This window comes from Pristis pectinata, chromosome 16 (genome assembly GCF_009764475.1).
Source record: "Pristis pectinata isolate sPriPec2 chromosome 16, sPriPec2.1.pri, whole genome shotgun sequence".
In the NCBI taxonomy this organism is placed as follows: domain Eukaryota; kingdom Metazoa; phylum Chordata; class Chondrichthyes; order Rhinopristiformes; family Pristidae; genus Pristis; species Pristis pectinata.
The window spans coordinates 38,264,825-38,291,854 of NC_067420.1; the positions used below are offsets into that span (position 1 = coordinate 38,264,825).

Consider the following 27,030-nt stretch of genomic DNA (forward strand, 5'->3'; position numbering starts at 1 on the left):
TGAGGGGAAGAATTCAAATATTAAATGCCTCACTGTGCAGACTAAGAAATGTACCAATTGTTGGGCAATTTGCTCTGACCAACATCCCTCCCATGAAACAAGATTGGAGACTCAAATACTAAGGAGCCACTGCTGCTGAATGTCACCTTTACACAGGTGGGGAATCAATTCTGCAAAATTCAATAATTTGCCCTACACGTGCTTTTCAGGGTAGGGTGGGGTGGGCCTGTCAAGGAAATGGACCCTTTAGCCTTTATTACCCTGGAGGGAGGGGGTGGAAGAAGGGTTTTGGAAGCCCTGCCTGGCAGGAATAAAAGTAAATTTCAATCCATGCAACCTGGAAATCCAAGTGCTGACACAAAACAAGAATTCTCTTGGGAGGGATGTTATTGGAGATGATTTCCTTTATCTGCATTTCTCCCTCCCCTTTTCTCGCTCTCTCCCTCCCTCTTCTTTTCCCATCTCAAGGAAGCCTGATTTCAGGACACAAGCCCTCACCTCCGGAACGGGCCCGTATCACCACTACCACTTACCATCCTTGTTGACGGAAATGACCTTGGCTGGATAAAACCGGCAATCTGACCAACAAGCCAACACCTGCTCACTGGGGCGGAACTCCTAAACACAGGAGAAATAAACAAGATTAAACAAGCTGTTGCTACTGCCATGAAAAAAATACAGAGAGATGTTCTCTACTGTATAACTTACGCACAAAATTAATAGTTTAAAGAACCCAAAGAACAAAGTATTGGAATAAAAACAGAAATTGCAGGAAGTACTCAGCAGGTCAGGCAGCATTCGTGAAGAGAGAATCAGAGTTAAGCTTCAGGTCAATGACTTTTCATCAGAACTAGGAAAAATTACAAATCAAACATGTTTTAAGTTGCAGTGAAGGGGGAGGAGAGAACAAAGGGGATGCCTGTGATAGGGTGGAGATCAAGAGGAACTGAGTGACCAAGCAGTGCTGGTGGTGTCGGCAAAGGTCCACTGATTTGTCTGGAAGTGTATGAATGAGAAAAGAACAAAATACTCAGATATGAAACATTGCAGTTGTTAGAAATCTGAAATTAAAGTTGGAAACACTCAGGACAGGAGAAAATAAAATGGAAGTAACGTTACGGGTTGATGGCAGTTCATTAGAATGGGCCAGTTCTGACACAAACAGGAAAGGCAGGGTATCTGAAGTTGTTGAATTCAACGTTAAGTTGCAAGGGTTGCAACATGCCAACAAAGTTCTGCTAACAGAGTGGCTGAAAATTTTTTTTTTACTGGGCGTGTTTAAATGGAAATTGTCCCAGGAAAATGCTTGTTCTGAAGAGCAATTTATTGAACGTATGCAATGGCACCAGGATAGAGTGGGGAAGAAAACTGGGCGACTGCCCACCAAACTTTGTGTTCGACTGGTTCTGATGAAAGGTCACTGATCTTTCTGCGCTACCCGACTTGCTGAGTATCTCCACTATTTCCCGCCTGTGACTACCGAACAATTACTGCATTCTCCTGATTTTTCACTGAAGACTAAGACTAAATATATATTCTCTCAGATAAGGGACTCCAATAATGGCACCTAACAACATGAGCATTTTATATACAGGTCCTCCCAGCTTATAAACATCTATATATAAAACATACAAGGACTGATATACAACGACCTATGTACAAAACGTACAAGGTGTACATACGGAAGAATGTTTGGGAGACCAGCAGGATGAATTTGCTGGCTGCTGCAGGTATCTTCTGCCGTGTGGGAACTTGCTTTCAGCCTGCGAACTGTTCAGAACCCTGCCGTAACCTGGGGAGGACGGCCTCACACTTCATCGCCATCCTGCCTTTACCAGATTTCTGCGGTTTAGTTACGAGCTATTTTTGCCGTCGCTCGTGGAGGGTCTTTTCAAAGTGGGACCCTAAGTGAAAATGGAGCAAAACGAACAATGTGCTGGAGGAACTCAGTGGGTCGAGCAGCATCTGGGGGAGGAAAGGAATTGTCGACGTTTTGGGTTGAAACCCTGCATCAGGACTCAAAACGATGACAATTCCATTCCACCCACCCACCCACACCCCCCGCACAGACGAGTTCCTTCAGCAGATTCTTTGTTGCTGAAGATCCCACTATTTGCAGTCTCTTGTGTCCCTATATAAAAATGCTCTGTCTAATTAGACTTGGCTTGCTGAGCATAGACTTTGCAGAAAAATGCATCCTTTGCTGCAAGTCCCTGACTTCCATCTCACTGGCTGATAAACTTCCTGCTGTTGTTTTTTAAAAAGATAGGCCACCTTTGCCAAGTCAGTAACAACTGGAGCTCTCGTGGCACTTTCTTCCCCTCATAGACAACGTCACCGCCTTTTGGACAAACTATGAACAGCAGGAAAGACCACAACAACACAGTCCCACTTTGATGAACTGGATGACACTATAATGGAATTATCTGAAGAGCCAGAGGTAGAGGAACCAAATTCTATTTACAGTCTTAACCTTCAATGACAAGCCAGGAGAATGCAGTCATTATTGCACAGCGACAGAAAGGAAATGGTACAGATACCCAGCAAGTCAGGCAGCATAGAAAAATCAGGATCAGGTTTATTATCACTGATACATGATGTGAAATTTGTTGTTTTGCGGCAGCAGTGTAGTGCAAAGGCATAAAGATCTATAGATTACAAAAATAAATAAATAGTGCAAAAAAAAAGGAATAATGAGGTAGTCTTCATGGGTTCATAAGACACAGGAGCAGAATTAGGCCATTTGGCCCATCGAGTCTGCTCCGCCATTCGATCATGGCTGATTTATTTTTCCCTCTCAACCCCATTCTCCTGCCTTCTCCCAGTGACCTTTGACGCCCTTACTAATCAAGAACCTATCAACCTCCGCTTTAAATGTACCCAATAATTTGGCCTCCACAGCCCTCTGTGGCAATGAATTCCAGATTCACCATCCTCTGGCTAAAGAAATACCTCCTCATCTCTGTTCTAAAGGGATGTCCTTTTATTCTGAGGCTGTGCCCTCTGGTCCTCGACTCTCCCACTACTGGAAACATCCTCTCCACGTCCACTCTATCCAGGCCTGTCAATATTTGGTAGGTTTCAATGAGATCCCCCCCCCCCATCCTTCTAAACTCCAGTGAATACAAGCCAAGAACCATCAAATGCTCCTCATACATTAACCCTTTCATCCCCCAGATCATTCTTGAAAACCTCCTCTGAACTCTCTCCAATGCCAGCACATCCTACCTTAGATATGGGACCCAAAACTGCTCACAATACTTCAAATGTGGTCTGAACAACGCCTTATAAAACTTCAGCATTACTTCTTTGCTTTTATATTCTAGTTCTCTCGAAATGAATGCTAACATTGCATTTTCCTTCCTTACTACTGACTCAACCTGCAAGTTAACCTTTAGGGAATCCTGCACTAGGACTCCAAAGTCCCTTTGCACCTCTGATTTAGGAATTCGCTCCCTGTTTAGAAAATAGTCTTTGCCTTTATTCCTTCTACCAAAGTGCATGACCATACACTTCCCTACACTGTATACATGGATCGTTCAAAAATCTGATGGCAGGGGGATGAAGTTGTTCCTGAATCGTAGAGTTTGGTTCTACAGGCTCCCGTTCCTCCTCCCTTATGGTAGTAATCAATGATCTTTCAACAGAACCAAATTTTGTTGGACAATTACCCTGCTCCCCAACCACTCCACTATATTTCTGGCCCTTCACTGCCAAACCTATATGTGAATCTGCCATCCCCAAACAATGCAAATGATATCTTTATTAGTCACATGTACATCAAATCACACAGTGAAATGCATCTTTTGCGTAGAGTGTTCTGGGGGGCAGCCCGCAAGTGTCACCACACTTCTGGCGCCAACATAGCATGCTCACAACTTCCTAACCCGTACGTCTTTGGAATGTGGGAGGAAACCAGAGCATCCGGAGGAAACCCACGCAGACACGGGGAGAACATACGAACTCCTTACAGACAGTGGCTGACAGATGACAAAATGAGTTGTGTATTATTTCAGAGCTCTTTCTAAAACAAAATTCCCTAGCTACTATCCAGATCAATATCGTACCTTAAAGTTAAGGGTAAAGCACGAGGATGTTGACAGCCTCAATGGAACACGATTGCTGGCAGAGACTTGTGGAGCTGAATGGAATGCTTTTGTGTTGTAACTTAAGGTGGCAGAAGATCCCAAAGCATTTCAGAGATGTCAGAAAGAGGAGCACCATGCCAAAGGTAGTGACAATGGTTGCTCAAAAGCATGGGTTCCAATGGAGGTTCTTAACAGACAAGAGCAGGAGCTGGAGCAACATTGAAAAGGAACGTCAGAGCTCGAGGGCCCTAAGGCTGCAGACAGAGCTGGGAGTGTACTGGTGAATTGGAGGGGGAGGGTTTGGGGAAATGTGTAAAGTAGTAAAGGGACAGAGGATTTTGAGAGGTGGGAGAGGTTTACAAAGGTCACAGAGGGACATAAGGTAGAAGAACTTAACCTCAAGGGATTCTGGATTTGGAACTCAACAAAGTACATTTAGTCTATAATTTAACCAACCAACAAAATGTAAATGGCTTATGCTTTCACTGGGAGCAGAGATGGAATCTTCAACAATACTTTTAAAGTGCAACACAGAGACCTATTTGCATTTTTATACTCTAGTTTCTTTTATCCCCCATATTACTAACTTTGTTAAACTTAAAAGTCCAAATCAAGAATTACAGATTTAAGAGGATTATGATTCAAAGTCGAGCAATTATAAAAGAAAAAAAATGAAACCATAGAATCACTGCAGTTTCTATTGAAAAGGAATCTGGTAGGCTTGAAATACAGAGAGAAGAGCTGAATTAAAACTGCAAAAACCCAGCAAAAGGGAGACAATCACAGAAAGAGCTGAGGGAGGAGATTCAGTAGCAGTGATCAAAAGGGAATTGTATGTACAGTAAAATCCAATAATCTGGCAGACTTGGGACTTCAGTGGTGCCGAACTGCATGACTTTCTGGATTATTGGATATTACACCAATACCCCAACACACTTTCAATTCTTTTTTTAAAAACAGATGTTTCACGTAAGTATATTAAGTTTTCCTAGAGCCCTGAAGGTTTAATGGGAATATGGGAAATGAGGCTTTGGTGAGCCAGAGGCTAAGCCATCAGGACTTCTGACTAATTGGATAATGGACTATTGGAGTTTTACTCTATACAGGTCGTTCTGTTACAACGTCCGTTCCTATAAAGTGAATTGGATACAGTACAATTGATGCATTAGGGTTACGTGGGCCAAATTCCTTATAATACAATTTTAATCAGAAACTAAAGAATCATTTAAGACTTACTTTGGAAAATGACAAGTGGAAAAAAGCTATCTTGGGGGAAAAAAATCTTAGAAAAAAATTCTATTTACATGTAAAAGAATTTGATTCCGCAGTAATCGAACACCATCGGCTGTTAGTTTCACTGTAGGAGGCAAGTGGAAATTGACAAGCAATCGTTTCTGTTGATACTTGCACAATGAAACCCTATTAAACTATGTAACAAACAGCCTTTAGTGTTTTTAACTTGCAATAACAAAATAAACTTCTCGCTGCTAAAATCACCTCTATTGTTGAACATCCTGTGGGAAAACTAACTTTGTTATTGTGAGTCTGAAACTCTCTAACCCCCAAGGCCCATTTCCCCCATTGACACAACTTTTTTTTAATATATAAACACAACTTTCTATAACGAGAGGTTTCTTAGGAAAGCAACTATCGCGTTAAAGCAGAACTACCTGTACATGAGAAAGGAGAAGATCATGCAGAACTATTGCAGGGAAAGGAACCAGGACCGAAAGATCGACTGTCCATTTCCGTCCACAGATGCTGCCTGACCCGCTGAGTTCCTCCAGCATTTTGTTTGTTGCATTTGGATAACTCTTTCAGTCTCACAAGTGAGTCATATGATCTGCCTAGTGCTCTGTCACTTCATGACCAGTCCCTGCTCTGTCATATCAACAGTGATTAGAGGGGGAAATCAGCCTGAAGTAAAACAATAAGTGCTGGAAATACTCAGCAGGTCAGGCAGCATCTGTGGAGAGAGAAAGAGAGAACATTTAATGACCCGTCGTCAGTACTAAGTTAGAAACCAACTGTTTTAAGGGGGACTATTGGACAGAATAAGGAGAATGTTTGTGAGACAGCAGAGACCATGGAGGACTGCCAAAAAAGAGACAGTGGTGTTGTCAGCTTAACGGTGGTAAAAGTTTGTTCATTGCAGCTAATCTGTCCAGAGGTGCAAACAGGAGTTAAAGGAGGATAAAGAATTTTAAAATCAATGTGAAACACATTAACATTTTCTTAAACAGTTATTGATTGTTAATTATCATTAGTGACTCTCCGACGTTTTTTTTTGTCAGAATCTCTTCCACGTTCGGCTTAAGTTCTACGACTCTCCCCGGCGGGGAACAGGTTGAAGGTGACAAGTAACTCACCACAGTTGGTTCGTCCAGTTTTGCCCCCTCCTTCCGCAGGAGAGGCCTCTCCAAAGGTCGCAGGTACACACTATCCCAGCTGAACCACTCATCATATCGATGGTTCCAGCGCTTGAAGTGAATCAACACCTTGCCCTCCTCATAATCGATCTTCTCTATGTGCGCCGTGTACCTGCGGGGAAACACGTAGAAACCACCAAGGTTTGGGGTCAGTGCCAGCTTGTTCTTGGGACGTTGGGATGTGGTGTCTCAGACTGGTTGGGGGAAACAAGTCAGCAGAAGTGGAACTGGTCTGGGGGCTGTCAAGCCAGTACTGGGGACAGGGACCCACCTGCGCAGCCGGACCTCATAGATCAGTACAGTATAGGAACAGGCCCTTCAGCCCACCATGTCTGTGGTGACCATGGTGCCCTTTTAAACTAATCCCATCTACTTGCTCCAGGTGCATATCCCTCCATTTCCTGCCTGTTCACGTGCCTGTCCAAATGCCTCTTAAATGTTGCTGTCGTATCTGCTTCCACCTCCACTCTGCACAGCACATTCCAGACTCCAGCTTTGCCACAAAACAACTTGCCTCACCAATCTCCTTTAAATTTTTCCCCTCGCACCTATGTCATCTGGTATTTGACATTTTCACCCTGGGAAAAAGGTAAGATATTTAGCTACTAGTCACATGTACATCGAAACACACAGTGAAATGCATCCTTTTGCGTTACTGACAGTGTTCTGGGGGCAGCCCGCAAGTGTCGCTACTCTTCCGGCGCCAACATAGCATGCCCACAACTTCCTAACCCGTACGTTTTTGGAATGTGGGAGGAAACCAGAGCACCCGGAGGAAACCCACGCAGACACACGAGGAGAACGTACCTGCCTCAACCACTTCCTCTGGCAGCTCATTCCACATAGATACCACCCTTTGTGTAAAAAATTGTCCCTCAAGTTCCTATTAAATCTTTTCCCTTTCACCTTAAACCTATGCCCTCTAGTTCTTGATTCCCCAACCCTGGAAAAAAAAGGTGAGTGTGTTCACCCTCTCTATGCCCCTCATGATTTTGTACACCCCTCATTCTCCTACATTCCAATGAATAAAGTCCTAGCCTGTCCAACCTCTCCCTATAACTCAGTGCTCAAGTCCTGGCAATATCCTTATAAATCTTTTCTGCACTCTTTCCAATTTAATTATGGCAGTGTTAGAGCGAATATTCAATGATGTATGTTGAGCAATACGATATGGGGTAGCTATGGACGTTCCTGACTAATGGAGAAATTAGCTTGTGGACAGTTCTCAGCAACGGAACCCTTATGTAACCCAGGACTGCCTGTACTCACTCCTCCTCCCCTCTCTCCCCATTCTGCAACAACTTGTAAATCATCTTTAATGTAGCCAAAATAAATCTCCTGTTTCAATGTCACCTGGCTTCCCATTTAGTTATTAGTTTGACGAGCAATGTTCCACCGGTGTTCCGAACTACGGACGATGGTTTGAAAGTAGGAATGCCTGTTTGTAGAACGTCGCCACTTCACGACCTCAGTACACTCCAAAATGTTAGTACAGGAGCAGGATCAAAGGATCAGTATTCTTGTCATACACCCTGTGAATATGCAGTTCAGCAGCATCAGACTTGGTCAATACTTGGACAGGAAACCAGGTGCAGGAGAATTGGTGCCCAGGGTAAACAAATGATTCAACCAGTGGACTCAATGCACCACTGACACACTGCACTGGAGATACTAAACAAACAGAAAAGTGTTAACAACCTCATATTTAATTGACATGCTATTTGCGAAAATCTTACAATTTTCTGCACCGTGTGTGTGTTCAAGTGCTTCTTAACTTTATCATTGAAAATTCTGGCTCTAACATTCTGCACTCACATTCCACTGACCTAGACTCTACAACCTACAAAAACAGTTTCCATTTACACTTCCCCCTGCAACTTCCTTTAATATCTTCAAAGAATTTGATCAAATCACCCACTAATCTTTAAATCCTGAAGGATGCAGCCTTTACTTGTGAAGGAAGGCTATATACAAACTGGGATTCAAATAAATTTTCAAGTGCCTAGATACTGTAGATGAACTAAAGCACTGAACTGTGCAGACTAATTGTAAAGTTGCTGCATGCATTTTGTTTTCTTACAGGAGCCAGTTTTAATTTTTGTGCAAAGTTTCTAGCAGAGCAGTGGCTCCAAGAGTCGGTCGCACAACACTCACCATTTCTTCAGTCGATCTCGTGCTTCGAGGCGAGCGCCCACTTCAAATGTAATACCCCGCCTACTGGGAGGTCTCTTGGACATCTTCAATACACTTTATTCCCTGTACAGAACAGCACAAATCTTTGTAAGTTACCAATGCACGTGGCAAAACACATCCAACGTAGTGTCCCTGCAAACCAGAAGTTATAGTGTGGGTGGCACAGTTGTAAAAGCTGCTGCCTCCCAGCTCCAGCACCAGGCTCAAGGTCTGATCCCCGGTGCTAGCTTTGTGGAATTCACACCTTCTCCCTGTGACTACGTGTGGGTTTCCTCCAGGTGATCTGGTTTCTTCCCACATCCCAAGAGCATAAGGGTTGGTAGGTTGATCAGCCACATTGAATTGCCCCTACTGTGTGCAGATGATAGATAGAACCAGGAGAGTTGATGAGAATACAGGGAGGACAAAATGGGTTAGGGTAGGATTAGTGTCACAAATGGGCAGCATGGACTTGAAGGGCCAAAGGGCCTGCTGCCATGCTGTCTCCTTCTATGGCTTTAACTGGTTTTGTTTTATGTTACTCACAGCTAGTATTGGTATATTATTGTCACTTGTACCAAGGTACAGCGAAAAACTTGTCTTGCATACCGTTTGTACAGATCAATTCATTACACAGTGAATTGAGGTAGTACAGGGTAAAAGCAATAACAGAATACAGAGTAAAGTGTCACAGCTACAGGGAAGTGCATTGCAGGTAGACAATAAGGTGCAAGGTCAAACAAGGTAGATTGTGAGGTCAAGAGTCCATCTCATTGTATAAGGGAACTGTTCAATAGTTTTATAACAGTGGGATAGAAGCTGTCCTTGAGCCTGGTGGTATGTGCCCTCGGGCTCCTGTATCTTCTGCCTGATGGGAGAAGAGAGAATGACCTGGGTATTTGTTGCCCAGACCTAACTTCACCTGTGAAGATGACAGACAGCTACCAGTCCGTGCACTGAAGGCACTCCTGACTTCAGACTTAGCAAAGGTGATAATTCTGCATTCCATAACGTTTTACCTTGTGCTACCTCAATGCACTGCGTAATGAATTGATCTGTATGAACGATATGCAAGACAAGGTTTTCACTGTACATGCGACAACAATAAAACAATTCCAAGTCAGGATGCATTTAAGCAGAAGCATGCTAGACAGAGAAAACAGTTACGTACTTAGGATTAAATCAGGAGGGGTGGAGCATAAACAAGCATTCAGTGGGCAGCCCTCTCACCTCTTTCAGGTGGTGGTGGGTTCAAGACCCACTCTGGAGACACGAGCACTAGAATGCAGACTGCCGCTGTTGGATTAGGGTCCAGATTGTTGTTTTTACAATGTTTTTTCCTTGTAGTTTTAGCTTTCTTTATGCTTGCTTATAATCACTTGTTTATCTGTAAACTTTTAGTAACTTGTAGTACATTCAGTTCTATACTTCCGCAGTTTCTTTGTCTGCAAAGCTGAAGTGTGACTCAGTCAGTACCTGTTCACAGGTTTCCATATCTAAACCCGTTTGCAGTATAAAGGGAGAGCATGTGGTCAAGTTCTTTGTTACTTCTTTACTTGCCTTGCTTGCTGGTAATAGGCTGACCCTGTCTGACCTGTACTACGATGAACATCTAATGGAACGGCCGTAACCAAAATATATGTGTCTCATTCTTGACTTCCGAAGAAACTTCTGGATAACATCATGTCCAGATCTAACGACGCTCTCCTGCAGTACTGAGGGAGAGCAGCATTGCTAGCAGTGCTGCTGCCAGCTGAAATATTAAGCCAAGGACCTGCCTGCATTCTCAGGTGGCATGGGCCAAGCAGGAGAGTTATCCCAATGTCACCGGTGCCTCAACTAACATCACTAGAAAGGATTTTCTGGTCAGAGGGGCCAACATTTGAATACGACGATAAGTCAAACTTTAGCTGCCGTGTACGAAATAAAAATCTGAGATACAAATTTCAAGAGTTGGGGAATCCTGAACAGTACTTTTCTCTCAATCACCATCATAACACAAATGTTAAATGTGTCATTACTGCACTATTGTTTATGGGAGCTTGCTGTGCAAAACTGGCTGTCCCATTTCCTACATTACAATGGTCATTATACTTCAAAAGCTACTTCACTGGCTGCATGGCACTTTGAGACATCTTGCAGTCAACAAAGCTGCTGCTGTAATAAAAGCACCTTTCCAGTTTCGGAGGGAGAAAACCTAGGTAGTCAACACTCATCCACAAGTAGACAAGGAGAATGTATGAAAATCAAAACAAAACCTCAGACGCTGGATATCTGGAAGAAAAATCAAAAAAATGTTGGAAAAGCTCAGCAAGTCAGGCAGCATCTGTGGAAAGAGAAACAGTCAACGTTTCGGGTTCATGAGAACCGGGAAAGAGAGAGATACAAGCTAATTTTCAGCAGTTGCCCATTACTGCATTTTGACTGAATCACAAACATTTCCTTTGTTCTGCACATTCCCCAACCTCCTTCCTGCTGAAAACTAAGTTGTATCTCTCTTTTTTCCCCCCAGTTCTGATGAAGGATTGCAGACCCAACATGATGGTTGTTTCTCTTACCACAGATGCTGCCTGACCTGAGTTTTTCCACCAGTTTCTGGTTTTGTGAAGAGGATATAAGAGTTTCAAGGAGGATGTGGAGAGGCTTTGGAGTGGGGTGGGGGGGGAGGGGTGCGGTGCGGTAGAACGACATGGCAGATGGGATATAACAAGGTAGGCTGTGTGGTCATCCAATTTAGTGGAAAAAATAGAAAAGCTGAGGACTTTCTATAAATAATGAGAGATTGAGTGCCCTTGTACACAAATCACTGGAGGCTAATATGCAGGTTTAGCAAGCAATTATAAATGCAAACTATGTGTTGTTCTTTATTGTGAGAAGATTTGAATAAAGATAGCTTACTGAACTTGTGTAGTACTCCAGCGAGATGGTACTTGGAACACTGCCCACAGATCTGGGTTCCCTACTGTATGGTGGACATAATGATGGAGGGAGTGCAATATAGGTTCACCACAATGAGTACTGAGATGGTCCAGGAGGATAGATTAACCAGATTGCATGCATACTCTCCAGATATGGAAGAATGAGAGCCAATCCCAATGAAGTGATGAAATTCCTAAGGGACTTGATAGGGTAGATGCAGGAATGATTTTATTTTCCCCTGCCTGGCATGTCCAGAACCAGGAACTACCATCTCAAAATCAGGGGTCAGCCATTCATGACCAAGATGAGATGAAAATACTTCATCCAGAAGGTGGTGAATCTTTGAAGTTTTCTACCCAAGGGGTCTAATTACCGAGTACATTCATAACAAAGTCCAATAGATTTTCAGAGATTAAGGGACATGGGATTTGTCTAGCAAGGTGGTGTTGAGAGGAAAGATCAGCCATGAATTGCCCAGCACCTACAAGGGGCAGAATGGGCTACTCTGGCTTCTAAAGTCAGCAATTGTGGGTTACCAAATGCAGTCATTACCAATCTTCTGCAGAGCAATTGGCTGCCACAACACAGAAGAGCCAAGAAAAACAAGCAGCAAATTCTCCAGCAGTTTGAAAACAAGAGCTGGAGCACGCGAGCCATTCTAACCCACTGGAGTATCTCCCGAGGGGTTTCAAACAGGACGAGGCGAATTTCCAACAGCCTGGGACGGTGATGATGGAGTTACAGGTTCTGTGGCCTGGAGCTCCACCCAGTGGTAGGACCTTTACTAGTGCCTTTCATGTTCCCTTAGCAATGGCCACTGTGCTCCAGCTATATTCTTGAGTAGTCACTGAAGTAATGTAGAGAGGAGCAGGGCAGCTAATTTGTGCCCCCAAAGTGATAGTAAGCAATTTCAAGGAATGTTGAGTAATGGATAAACATTGGCCAGGACACCAGGCAGACACCACTGATCTCTGAAATAGTGCCACAGGTTCTTTCACCAATCACCTGAGAGAAGTTTGGGCCTTGGTTTAACATCCAAAAGGTACCACCTCCAACAAGCAGCTCTTCAACAATGCAGTAGACTTTTGGGGCCCCAGGTTTCTGGAGTGGTTCTGCAGCTCACAACCCAGAGTGAGCCACAGCTGACAGTCTAACGTGTGGTAGGAGTGCGCAATTGAAGCTATGACTGCAACAGCTTGTTTAATAATAGATTGAACAACATTGTCTGAAACCATGGCGGCACAGTGGCTCACCCAGTGAAGCCGCTGCCTCACAGCTCCAGGGACCCGGGTTCAATCACGAGCTTGGGTGTTTGCTGTGTGGAGTTTCTGCATGGGTTTCCTCTGGGTGCTGTGGTTGGTAAAACAGTGCGGGCTGGTAGGTTAATTCGCTGCGGTGAATTACTCCTGGTGCATTGGTGATTGAATTCGAGAGGCGTTGGTGGGAATGAGGGGAGAATAAAATGGGATTACGTAGAAGTGTAAATGGGTGGTCGGTGGTCAGTGTGGGCTTGGTGAACTCCACGACAATGAGTTAGTGGTGAGCAAAACTTGTATGCAAGACTCACAGATCGTCTGTCCCACAGCAAAGCCTATTTGCTCAATCTGTTTAAGCAGCACACTACAGTAAAACTTCAATGATACGCTATGATCCCATTGGTTTGGCTCCTGACTCACCAGTGCCAATTTGTACACTCCCTCTAAGCTCACTGGGGCCCTGGTTCCAATGGGCCTTCTCACACACCTGCACTCCCTTTAATCTCACTGGAAAATTATACTACTGTACTGTGTAACATCTACAAAATCAGTGAATTAAAAGCGTTGCTGTATTAATTGGAATAACAATCATCGGTACAGTACAAAGTCCCGAGCATACTGGATTATCGAAGTTTCACTGTAAACAGGGAACTGTTTTACCCAAGAATAGAGTGGTGACTAGACAAGCCCCAAGTCTGTACAAACTAGACTTGCCACTGAAACTTCTTCAACACCTCATGATTAAAGCTGGGAGCATTCACCAGCAAATGCACTGAATGGAGGACAGTTATGCAAGTGTCAGCTGTGGCTCAGTAGGTTGCACCCTTGATTCTGAGTCAGAAGGCTGTGTGTTCAAATCCTGCTCCAGAGACTGGAACACTATAAACAAGGCTAACACTCCCGTGCAGTAATGAGGGAGTGCTGCAGTTGGAGATGTCACTGTTCAAAATGAAAAGTAAACTGTCCTCCCAGGTGTTTTTAAAATAATTCCAACACACTATTTTATAGTGCAGGGGAGTGTGCTGTGGCAACAATTCAAATCTCAACCAACATCACTAAAACAAGATCTGATTGTGATTTTTTACTGTTTGTGGGAACTAGTTACACACAAACTGGCTGGGGCGAGATCACCAATCACACCCATCTTGGTCTCAATGTATATAACCACAACAGAATGAAAAATGCTAATAAAGGCAGGTGTGACTTGTAGGAAATTTATGTAAATTGTCATACAGCACGGAAACAGGCCCTTTGACCCAACTCATCCACACCGGCCAAGATGTCTACCCAAGCTAGTCCTATTTGCCTGCGTTTGGCTGATATCCCTCTAAACCTTTCCTATCCATGTACCTGTCCAAATGTCTTTCAAATGTCCTACAGCAAATTAGCCCACTGTGTCCATACCTGGATGGTAGTTCCACTCTACAGCACTTGCCTTTTAAGTGCTCATCTAAATACTTCATAAAAATTGTGAGACTACCTGCCTCAGGTAGTGTGCTCCATATACCCACCACCCTCTGTGTGAAAAACTTGTCCCTCAGATCGTTTTTAAATCTCCCCCCTCCATCTTAAATCTATGCCCTCTAGTTTTAGTCTCCCCTAAACTGGGGGAAAAGACTGAACATTCACCTTATCCACACCCCTCATGATTTTACAAGCCTCTATAAGGTCACCCCTCAGCCTCCCACACTCCAAGGAAAATAGTCCCAGCCTATCCAGCCTCTCCTTGTATCTCAAGCCCTCCAGTCCCGGGAACAGCCTTGTGATTCTGTTCTATGCACTTTCCAGCTTCTTGTCTTCCTTCCTATAGCTGGGCAACCAGAACTACACGTAATACCCCACGTGTGGTCTCACCAACGACTTGTGGTTGCAACATGACGTTCTGACTCTTGTACTCAATGCCCTGACCAACGAAGGTAAATGTGACAAACACCTTCTTCACCACCACCCTGCATACCCATGCCGCTACTTTCAGGGAACTATGTATCTGTACCCCTAGGTCTCTGTCCTACCACACTCTCCAGGGCCCTACCATGGACTATCCATACGAGCCCCATCACTTCTTGTCAACAGTTCCAAAGAAAGCTTAACCTGAAATGTTAACTTTTTCCCTCGCCACAGATGCTGCCCGACTCACTGGGTATCTCCAGCATTCTAACTTTTCTTTTACTTTGGACGTAGCATCTGTAGTATTTTGCTTATGAATAATTCATCCAAGAACTCACTGCCTGACACCACCCTTCCCACAGAAACGTGGACGAGGCCAGTGCAAAAGTAAATCACTGGTGATGAAGCTTTTCGGGGTGTTCTGTGGGTGTGAAAGGAGAAACTTTACGGTAAGTCCATCCACATTGACTTGAGCAAATCTGAAGGTGCCAGCTGCTCCAGACAGCAGGTCTCAGTTGGCTGCAGAGGGAGAGAGCTCTTTGCTCCAAGGTATGGTGGTAACACATAACGGCAGGGGTTGTGAAGCCCTGTTTGGTGAAACTGTCTGCCGCCTTTCACTGGTGAAGTTCACCCCGTGTCCCACGGTGAGAGATGCGGGAGCATTTAGCACAAAGTCTCCGGTGTGTATTACAGAAACCACAATGGTAGCCACTACATTTTTCACCAAAGACCGCCAAACCTTCAGCGGAAGACAGTCAGCCAAGACAGCACAGTGGTTCCTCCAGATGATCCTGGACCGTTGCACCAGAAGTATGCGGTGCAGAGGGCAGGAAAACATTCGGACAAAGGTGGGAGCGTAACCAGAAACAGAAACCAAGTGAGTGAAGTCATTCTGCAACCAGCTTTCTTGCACAGCCACTGTGGATGCTGGCAAGTGATGGACAAGTGGCACGTTCACCCAGGAGTTACACACACCACCCATTATGATGAGGGGCAGACAGAGACAGGGAATTGATTGGAGATTATACAATAACTTGTCAGGCAAGAGACTGAAAAGTTCAGCAACTGGTTTCTACTCTTAAAGTTTAAGGGAGTTTTGAGTTATCATCAGGACAACAGGACTAATCTTAAAACCAAATCTGCAGAGCGCAAGTGAAACACCGCATCAGAATAACGACATTCTGCATTGAGAAAGACCCTCAAAGATCAAGATTTTCCCCAATCTTAAATCCCCGATCCAGACTTCCTCCCCTCTCCACCGCAACCTTCCCAGGGACATGAGAGATTTGAGGAATAACAGAACATGGGGAAGACTCCAACACCATGTCTACAACACCAGGTCTTATTTCTTTCTCTAAAATCGAGGGCAAGAACCTAGGTACACAGACCTGACAGCCATGTTACAAAATGGACCCAGAGTCACTGGAGCAACTGCAATGAAGATTCACAAGGATGTTTCTGGAATTAAAAGCTTGTAACTTACAGGGGTGACTGAACAAATTAAGGTGCTTTCCTCTACAAAAAAAGTGGCTTGAGACCCGACCGCAAAGGCCTTTAACATTACAAAGAGATTCTGCAAATGCTGGAATCTGGAGCAACACACACAAATCCTGATCAGTCCTGATGAAGGGTCTCGGCCCTAAACGTCGACTGTTTATTTCCCTCCATAGATGCTGCCTGACCTGCTGAGTTCTTCCAGCATTTTGTGTGTGTTAACATTATAAAGGAAGTCTAAGTGAAATATGGAGAAGTGTTTTCCACTTGCAAGAGAGTAGGACCAAAATACAAGAATTTTAATTATTTTATCTCAAAGATTTAATTTTTTAAAAATAATTTTACTTTATTTTTAATTATTTAAATCTGTTTGAATAATTTTTTGATAATCTATCAGAGATACTTAAAAATAGCTTAAAAGCATTTAACAGCTGGCAAACTGTTAACCTCAGAGAGTTCTGGGGTGGGAATTCATGGAACTTGCTCTGCTTCACATTCCCACTCACATCCCAAGGATACAAATCCAATCAGGAATTCAGAAAGAGGAACTTGCTACCACAGGGAGTCATTTAGACAGAGAGCATTGATGCATTTTCAGGGAAGCTGAATAAACAAGGGAGAAAGGAAGATTACACTAATACCATGAGATAGAGTGGGAGGATGGTGTGGATTGTAAACACAGTGCGGAGAGAGTAAGACAAGGCAGAGTAGTGCTGTAAATCTGCTGTAATCAGCAATAACTGGCAAGACAACACCTGAAGCACTGTGCGCAGTCTTGGGCTATGTACTTTGTCTAAATGACTCCCCATGGTAACAAGTTCCTCTTTCTCAACACTCCCTATTGGATATACCAACCTCAAACAGTGCAGCATAGAGCCACCTGTGTGAGTTCTAGGACACACAGATAGGGAGATGGCTGGTCTCCCTAAACGAGGAAGGATATGATTGCAGTAGAGGGAGTGCCGTGAAGGTTCACCAGAATGGGTGGCTCAGTGGCTCAGCAGGTAGAGCTGCTGCCTCTCAGCTCTGGAGACCTGGGTTCAATCCCAGCTCCAAGTGTGGGGTTTATGCGTTCTCCCTCTGATTGTGTGGGTCGCCCCCTGGTGCACAGAATGGAGTCACCGAGGACAAAGGCAGGTAAGAGTTTGAGTAATAGGAGTCATACAGCACGGAAACAGGCCCTTCGGCCCAACTCATCCATGCCAACCAAGATGCCCATCCAAGTTAGTCCTATTTTCCCACATTTGGCCCATATCCCTCTAAACCTCTCCTATCCATGTACCCATCCAAATGTCTTTTAAACCTTGTTATTTTGCTTGCCTTAACCACTTCCCCTGGCAGCTCAGTTCAAATACACACCACCCTCTGTGCGAAGCTGTTGCCCATCAGGTCCCCTTTAAAATCTTTTCCCTCTCACCTTATTTTAATTTATCTCAATGTTTTAACTATTTGTTATTTTTAAAATTAATTTTATTTTTAATTATTTAAAATTAGCTCAAAACCATTTAACAGCTGGCAAATAGGAAAGACGTTATTAAACTAGAAAGAGTGCAGAAAGATTTACCAGGATGTCGCCTGGACTTGGGGGCCTGAGTCACAAGGAAGGGTTGTGTAGACTGGGACTTTATTCCCTGGAATGTAGGAGATTGAGGGGTGACCAGATAGAGGTGTATAAGGTCATGAAGGGCACAGACAGGGCAAAAGCACGTAGTCTTTTTCCCAGGGAGCGAGTGCCAAAATCAGGAGGGCACAGGTTTAAGATCAGAGGTGAGAGGTTTAAAAAGGACATCAGGGGTAGCTTCTTCACGCAAAGGGTGGTGAGTATTTGGAATGAGCTGCCAGAAATAGTGGTTGAGGAGGGCACATCAGCAACATTTAAAAGCCATCTAGATAAGTACGTGGATAGGAGACGTTTAGAGGGCTATGGGCCAAACACAGGCAGATGGGACTAGCTCGCTGGGCAACACAGTTGAGTTGGGCCAAAGGGCCTGTTTCCATGCTGTATGACTCTTTACTGTTAACCTCAGAGCATTCTGGAGGTGGGGGTTTTAGGGAACTCGCTCTGCTTCATGTTCCCACCCACATCACATTGTTTAATTGGATACTGTAAATTGCCCCAAGTGAATGTGGATGGCAGGAGAATAAAGGGGGTGTTGATGATGGACACACGAGTGAGAATAGGTTACAGGAAAATAAATGGGGGAAGGGATTGCTCCGAGAGTCAGCATGGACTCAATGGATCAAATGGCCTCCTTCTTTGTCAAGAAATACAAAAAAAAGTGTCTACCCTAGAAGGAAAGATCAAGGATTTGGTCCACATTTACTCAAAGATGCCGAGATTTTGTCTTCCTCTGGTTTGAGAGAGAAGAACTCGTACTGTAAACAGCAGAACCCCTAGGGGCGTTGATGTACAGTGGGATCTTGGGGTGCAAATCCACAGCTCCCTGAAAGTGGAAATTCAAGAGACTAGGGTGGTAAAGGCGGCATACGGCACACTTGTCTTCATCTGTTGGGGGCACTGAGTATAAAAGTTGGGAAGCCACATAGCAGCTGTGTAAAACTTTAGTCAGGCCACATGTGTGGATTACTGTGCTCAGTTCTAATCACCACATTACAGGAAGGATACGGGGAATTTGGAGAGGGCGCAGAAGATGTTGCCTCGGTTAGAAAGTATTAGCTACAACGAGAGGTTGGACAAACCTGGGTTGTTTTCTCTGGCGTTTCAGGAGAAAATGATGAGGGGCATAGATAGGGTAGGTAATTGGGAGTCTTTTTCCCTAGGGTGGAAATGTCAAGTAATAGGGATTATAGGTTTAAGGTGAGAGGGGGAAAGTTTAAAGGAGATTTGCAAGCCTGGTTTTTGTTTGAAAAGCACAGAGTGGTGGGTGCCTGGAACATGCTGCCAAGGGAGGTGGTAGAAGATACGACAGCAACGTTTAAGAGGTATTTAGACAGGGATGTGAACAGGTAGGGGATGGAGGGATATAGTCCAGGTGCAAGCAGATATGATTGGCTTCGTGGTCGGCACAGATATGCTGGGCTGAAGGGCCTGTTCCGGTGCTGTACTGTCCTATGTTTTAGATTCCACGAGCAATATCTCAGAACTGAGGAAAGATTTCTTCAATGAGAGGGTTGTAAATCTTTGAAACCCTCTGACGTACAGCTGTCAGCGATCAGTTGTGGTTGATGCTGATAAATGTTTGGATACTAAGGAACGTGGAGACCGGGTTGGAAAGTGGACACGACTCTCTGGTTCAGCTATGATTTTGACAGGCTACAGAACTATTTGTCCTACTAATTCCAATTTAACCCAACGATCTGTTCGTGATGCAATCACAGGAAGGGCCAGCAGTGGAATATGCTGGTAGTCCACTGCAAATCATCTCTCAGGAAAAGTGTAGCAATTTCAGAAAAGCAATATCTCCAGGACTGTGGAGACAGGGACCAAACACAAAGTCAAAGTAAAGTTTATTGTCATATGCACAAGTGCAATGAAAAACTTACTTGCAGCAGCATCACAGGCACATAGCATCAGATACACAACATTCACAAGAAAGACAAATTAAACATAAATTATACACAATTTTTTACAAGAGAGAACACAATTAGAAGAAAACAAAGTCCATTGTAGTGCAAAGTGGTCATAGTGTTGCCACACTGAGGTAGCGATGAGGATTGTGCAGGTTGGTTCAAGAACCGAATGGTTGAAGGAACGTAGCTGTTGTTGAACCTGGTGGTGTGGGACTTCAGGCTTCTGTAGCTCGAAAATTCCCAGGACACAATAATAGTCGATGCCATCGAGCCTACTAAACAATAACCTGAGTTTATATTACACCTTCAACATAAAAGAACATCCTAAGGTGCAGGTAGAAGTTAACATTACAGGTGAGAGAAAGCTGTTAGGTTTTAAGGAGAGTTTTAAAGGGAGGCAGAGGTTTAGGAAGAGGATTCTGGAGCTTCAGATCCATGTAGCTGAAGGCACCACTGCTAATGATGAGCAATTATCATCATAGACACTCAAGGTACAGGACAAGGGAGCACAGATCCGGGAGCTGCAGGACTGGAGGAGGCGAGACCATGAGGTTATGTGAAAAGAGGGATAAGCAGTGCGCAAGTGAGAGCCAGTGTTGGTCAGTGAGCACCAGGATAATGGGACGGATGAGCTGTTAGCATGCAGGCAGCAGAGTTTAGAGAAGTTCAAGTTTACCCAGAGATCAGAAATGAGTAATGAAATATTAAGAGTCTGACAATGTCATAAACAAAGATTAGATCAACAGGAAGTGTGTCAAGGCAGAAAAACAGCAGTAAAAGGTGATACCCGCAGGACTGGTGATGGAGATGAGATTGAACAGACCTGCACAACGGTAATCCTATCTCAGCAATGGCCACCACTTGCACTATCATGGAATTGTCTCTGATTATGTTTTTTTGCACTAAGGTCTTGCTTTGCAGTCTTTCTTCCTTCCCTGTCTTGTGTAACTTGTATATACTTTATGCACAACTTGTATTCTCTGTGTTGTTTGAATCTATGTGCCTGTGATACTGCTGCAAGTTTTGCCATTGTACCTGTACCTCCCCTTACTCATGCATATGACAATAAACTCGACTTGACTCGAGGTTGGAGCTGCAGTTCGTGACATTCATCGGTGTCAGTTCCACTGAAGTGTTACGCCCTACGATGGAAGACCGGCATTCAACGGCACTTACACACCAATGCCACAATGCCTCTCTTTCCAGTCATCAATGCAAGGGAGTGTGCATTTCCTCCAGCAACATACTAAATCCCCTGAAAGAAATCTAATCAAGGGCAGCTGACAACTAAGCAAGGTTCATTCTCCCAGCTCACGTCATCTTTAGCTCAATCAGAAAGTGTCCTCTAATCACTATCCCATAATCGGCTGACAGTGAATATCGTGAGCCTTCTAAAATCAATCACAGCATCCTATAAAGCAGACCCAAAAAAACCAAATCACTGCAGGAGGACTGTTCTCTACTTTATACCTTCAAATAGCAAGGTTACTTGGTAAATGTTAATGGCCGCACACAGAGCTGCCAGCATCCTGTCCAACTTCTTAAGGAACAAGGAACTCGGGTTATGATTGTACATTACAGTGCCCAAAGCCAGCAGGCAAACTGCACCAATCGCAGTGTGTTGAAATGTCTGCATTGAGTTCTAAATATTTTTGGACAAGGTAAGAAAATAATCTGACAATCACAGATGCATCAGACCTAACACCACAACCAAACAAGAAACTAAAGGCACTCTTAGAAGAGACACTGATGACAGTTAACACACCTGCAAAATGCCCGGTACACTTGCCAATTTACATTGCCTGAATAAAAAGTATCATGTCATCCAATCGCTGCCTTTCTCAAAACCTATTTAATACAAGTCAGCGTTTTGTTTTAAGGTCAAACCTCCTCTCTCCAACTTTCTCCCCCTTTCCTGAAGGAACTGTGTAAACATCCAGCAAAAAAAAACCGACAGGCTTACAGAGGAAGGGTAGGGAGTGTGACTAATTGGATAGCACTACTAAATGAGCCAAAAGGCCTCTTTCGGTACTGCATTACACAAAGTCACACTCACACCCACTGGCACACGATTTAAGATACACCAGTGGTCATTATGATTCACCCAGTGTACACATCATTATGCTTTTCAATCATGGGATGAAACACAACACACTCAATTACAGTTCAGGATTGTTATCTAGGCACCCTGGTTAACGGTCCTTATCTCTGCTTTGGAGATGTGATGCCAAATCCAGTTCTACCCAGTTCCTGTTACAAAGAGCAAGCAATTAAAGTAGCAAACATTGCAACCTGGATCTGGGTCATGGCCATCTTATTAATGAGCACGAGTGAGTTGCTCACATCTTTCTGAGCTCTCTTCATAACTTATGCACTTTCCTGACTGAGAGCAGCAAGATCCTTGTTTCCACTTTATTTGTGAGTGATTCTAATTGGCTCCATTCTTTGAGTGAAAGCTTCTGGCTTTCCTTTGGCACAGCTACACATGACCCCAAAGAAGCCTCCCAATGTCAAACACATACCCATGCATCACCGTCCACTCCCAGTTCAGTAGGAACCAATAGTTTGTGACGCCAACCGACCTCTTCAGTAACAAACCACAGCAACCCAAAAAAGCAGGATGCATTGCTAAAATGGCACAACTTAATAGAAAGAAACATCTCACAGGTAATGGGAGCATTTAATCGCCCATCCCTAGTTGTCCCTGAGAGATGTTCCACTCCTCCCACATCCCATCCCCATCACTTGAAATGCTGCAGTCCTCCTGGTGAATGTACTATCCCCAATCTGCCAAATAGGGAGCTCTAGAATTTAAACCTATCAACAAGGAGAGAACGGCAACGCATTTCCAAATAAGACCGGTGTGTAACTGGGAGGGGAACCTGCAGGTGGTGGCGTCCTCATACGCAGGTGGCCCTTGTCCTCCTAGTGGTAATGGGCTTAGAAGGTGCTGTCCAAAAATCTGGGGCAGTGCATCTTGCAGGTGGTACACACTGCAGCCACTGTGAGAGGGAGCGGCCGCTCAACAGCGCTGCCAATCAAGCAGGGTGCTGTGCCCTGGATGGTGCAGAGCAGGTGAGCGACTGGCTGCAACATTATTTGCATAGCTCAAGATGGGGGCAAAGCAAATCCAGGTGCACTGATGCACAGAATGAGACAACGTGAGAATCCTTCAGTTAGAGAGTTCACAGCCTGTCTGAACTCCATAATCGAATGAGCCACGGAAAGTCAGCAGAATACAATCTAGAGAAGGACAAAGACAAGAGAGACTTGCAGGTGCTGAAACCTGGAGCACAATATCTGCTGGAGGAACTCAGCAGGTCAGGCAGCATCTGTGGGGAGGAAAGAATTGTCAAAGTTTTGGGTCGAAACCCTACATGTCCTGATCCAAAACGTCGACAATTCCTCCCCCCACAGATGCTGCTTGACCTGCTGAGTTTCTCCAGCAGACTGTTTGTGTTCTAGAGAAGGAACAGTATTTCAGTAATGAAATTCGCACATGGGGACAATGGACAGAATCACAGAGCAGAAGGTAAACTAGTAAATTGGTTTATTGTCACATGTACAAAAGTACAGTGAAAAACATTGCATTGCATGCCACCCATACAGATCATTTCATCACATCAGTACATCGAGGTAGTACAAAGGAAAAGCAATAACAGAATGAATCGAACAGTCCCCTTATACAATAAGATGGACTCTTGACCTCACAGTCTACCTCGTCACAGCCTTGCACCTTATTGTCTCCCTGCACTGCACTTTCTCGGTAACTGTAACACTTCATTCTGCATTCTGTTATTGCTTTTTCCTTGTACTACCTCGATGTACTGATGTGATGAAATCTGTATGGTTGGCATGCAAAACAAAGTTTTTCACTGATCATTCAGTCCATCATGCATGTGCGGGCTCTTTGTTACAGCTATTCAATTTGCCCCAGTTTCCTGCTCTCTCTCATTAACCCTCCAAATATTTGTCCTTACACAATTTAACTTTTGGAAAACATGCTTACAACCTTTTGTATTTCCCTCTGTAGAAAAAACATGCAATGAGAAATAGGTTGTATTTTTCATATTAAAAGGAAAAGCATCAAAGCCTCAGAGGGTGCAGACTTCCTACCAAGATGCAGGGCTCCTCTAACGCTGAGACTGGAAAAAACAGGTTAATCCCCTTAGAACAGTGAAGGTTAAAAAGGAGATTTGAACGATTCAGATGGAGCAAACAAGAGGAACTGCTTCCACAGGCAGGATAAGTACATATAGTCCCCAGGTTATGACAGGGTTCCATTCCTGAGAACCGTTCATTGCCTGAACCGTTCGCAAGTCGGAAATGAAGAACAGTTTGTGGGGGGAGGGGGGAGTTCAGAGAAGCAGTGTGACCAGGAGAGTGAGCAGCCTCACTGACTCAGTGAGTGAACCCGGTCAACGGTCAGTTCTGCTCGGCTCAACTCAGCCTCTGATTACAGTGTCCATAAATCGGGTGTTTGTAACCTTGGGAAGACCTGTAACTAGAAGGCATGGGTTTTTTTTACAGCAAATAAAGAGGAAACACTGTACTCAAAACTCAAAAGAGATGCTGCAATCTGGATTGCTCAGCCCAGAAATCAGAGTGGTAACAGGTTGAATCATAAACACTCGACAAAGAAATGTGTAAACAGAAAACAGTACAGGCCCTTTGGCCCACGATGCTGTGCTGAACTGAACTAATTAAACCAATGACTCCGAATTAATCTCTTCCCCACACACTGACCAAATCCCCCTCAAACGTAAAGCCTGGGGCGAGGAAGAGGAAACGTTGGTCTACAGGGCAAGAGGGACTCAATGGACAGCTTGTCCAGAGAGGCAGCACTGGTATGAGCTAAATGGATTCCTCCTTTACTGGAGGAAACTTCAACAGGGAGTTCAACCTCTGACACACAACAGACCCTCAATAGCCATCTAAACCTCAGGGTGTGACCCAAGAGGTGAGGGTTGGTGTCACTGGTTTAAGGAAATGTACAACCCTATCGCACAGCAACTGGGGAAATACAGTATGTGTGGAGTGGGTATGGGGTGGGGGAATTGTTGGATGAGCCCAGAGGGAGTTTGGGGGTGGAGGGGCGGGGGAGGGGTTGGGGGAGTTGAGGGGAAAATCAATAAATCGAATCCAGGAAAACAAAAGGGGTCTTCAACTGAGAGGGTGGGCATCAGATGATTCGCCAGGGCTGGAGAGATCTGGACGTGTCCGAGAGTGGAATCAAACCATCTGATCCCAGGAGAGTGGGCAACAGCTGCAGCAAGGGGAGCAAAAGGCCCAAGGGGTGGGGTCAGGCCATCCCATGGGCAGGGAGCAGCCCCTAGGGTTGGGGGAGCCATGTCCTGAGGGGTTAGGACGGTACCAAAGAGGGGAAAGTATTGAAGCCCTGAGGAGCAAAACGAGGTGGTGAAGCCCTGAGAGTGGTGTTACCCAAGAGGGATTGAGTAAAGGAGGGTGAGGGGGTGGGGGGTATAATTATAGAGGGATGGGGAATAAGTCCAGAAGGTGGGGCTAACCCAGAGAGGTGGGGGTTGGTGTAGTAAACACCCAAGGGAGGGCTGTAAAGGGAGTCCCTCTCAGTGGGTGGTGAATCCCTTGAATTCTCTCCCCAATTGTGGGGGGGGGGGGGGGGGGGGGGGGGTGGAAAGAGAAGCACTGAGGGGAATGGGATAGTTAGTGAAGCTCCTGGGGGAGGGGGAGGGGAAGGTAATAAAACCCCTGGGTTGGTTTGGGGGGGGGGGGGAAAGAGGGGAAGTAAAACCCCTGGGTGGAGAAGTCTGAAGCCCCAGGGTAATGGGGGAAGGGCATCCCCAGGGTAGTGGGGGGGGGGAGAGGGAGGGGGAAAGGCAGCCCTGGGGTGGTGGGGGGGGGGAGAAGGGCAGCCCCGGGGTGGTGGTGGTGGGGGGGGGGGGGGGAGAAAAGAGGGCAGCCCCGGGGTGGTGGGGGGAGAGGGCAGCCCCGGGGTGGTGGGGGGAGGGGGTGGGGGGAGAGGGCAGCCCCGGGGTGGTGGGGGGAGAGGGCAGCCCCGGGGTGGTGGTGGTGGGGGGGGTGGTGGTGGTGGGGGGGGGAAAGAGGGCAGCCCCGGGGTGGTGGTGGTGGGGGGGGGGAAGAGGGCAGCCCCGGGGTGGTGGTGGGGGTGGGGGGGGGGGGGAAGAGAGGGCAGCCCCGGGGTTGGGGGGGGGAAAGAGAGGGCAGCCCCGGGGTTGGGGGGGGGGGGAAGTGAGGGCAGCCCCGGGGTTGGGGGGGGGGGAAGAGAGGGCAGCCCCGGGGTTGGGGGGGGGAAGAGAGGGCAGCCCCGGGGTTGGGGGGGGGGGGAAGAGAGGGCAGCCCCGGGGTTGGGGGGGGGGGAAAGAGAGGGCAGCCCCGGGGTTGGGGGGGGGGAAGAGAGGGCAGCCCCGGGGTTGGGGGAGGAGGGGGGGGAAGAGAGGGCAGCCCCGGGGTTGGGGGAGGAGGGGGGGGAAGAGAGGGCAGCCCCGGGGTTGGGGGAGGAGGGGGGGGAAGAGAGGGCAGCCCCGGGGTTGGGGGAGGAGGGGGGGGAAGAGAGGGCAGCCCCGGGGTTGGGGGAGGAGGGGGGGGGGAAGAGAGGGCAGCCCCGGGGTTGGGGGGGGGGTCTCGCCGCCTCCCGCGCGCGCAGATGTATCCGTCTGGCGGTGACGCGCCCGGTGCAACCAGCCCGTGGGTGGGGGGGGGGGGTTATTATATATATATATATATTTACACACACACACACATATATATAAATAAATCAATGGGCGGCCGTCCCGCAGGCACCCGGACACCCGCTCCCGGGGCAGGCGGCGGCGGCGGCCCGTTCAACCACCGTCCAGCTGCTCCTCCCTCCTTCCTTCCCTCTCTCTCCTTCCCTCTCTCTCCTTCCCTCTCTCTCCCTCCCTCCCCGGCCGCCCTCCAGCCCCCTCCCCGCCGCCGCCGCTGTTACCTCGCTCTGTCCATGCTGCTGCCGCCGCTGCTGCCGCCGCCTCCGCCGTGACGACTCTTTTTTTCCCCTCTCCCCTCCCTCATGTACAAACTCCACGGGGGGGGGGAGAATAAATATACCCTCCTCCTTCTTGTTCTTCCCCTTCCTGGGGAGGGTGAATAAAAACTTCCCAAAATATGCAGATGAGCCTCCTGTGTGGGGGGGGTAGGTGGGGGGTGTGGGTGGGGGGGGGGTTAAAGCAGAAAGATCCCCCACACAATCCGAGAGGGATTCTGCTGCGCGCCGCAACCAAACTCCTTCCCTCT

The 27,030-nt window shown here is 46.1% G+C and overlaps 1 protein-coding gene across 5 annotated transcripts in view; it reads right to left on the reverse strand.

The window, feature by feature from the left end:
• phf20b (PHD finger protein 20, b) overlaps positions 1–27,030 on the reverse strand; it is an 85,472-nt gene extending 58,442 nt beyond the window's left edge. For 3 of the 5 annotated variants that reach the window (XM_052031033.1, XM_052031029.1, XM_052031030.1), the window contains exons 1-4: positions 26,726–26,913; positions 8,672–8,773; positions 6,458–6,629; positions 534–618 (exon numbers count right to left, since the gene is read on the reverse strand). In XM_052031033.1, coding sequence (XP_051886993.1) covers positions 534–618; positions 6,458–6,629; positions 8,672–8,754 — 340 coding nt within the window. In that variant the 5' untranslated portion in view covers positions 8,755–8,773; positions 26,726–26,913. Of the gene's footprint in view, positions 1–533; positions 619–6,457; positions 6,630–8,671; positions 8,774–26,725 lie in introns of all 5 variants that reach the window. The other 2 variants (XM_052031031.1, XM_052031028.1) reach the window with 1 other exon arrangement.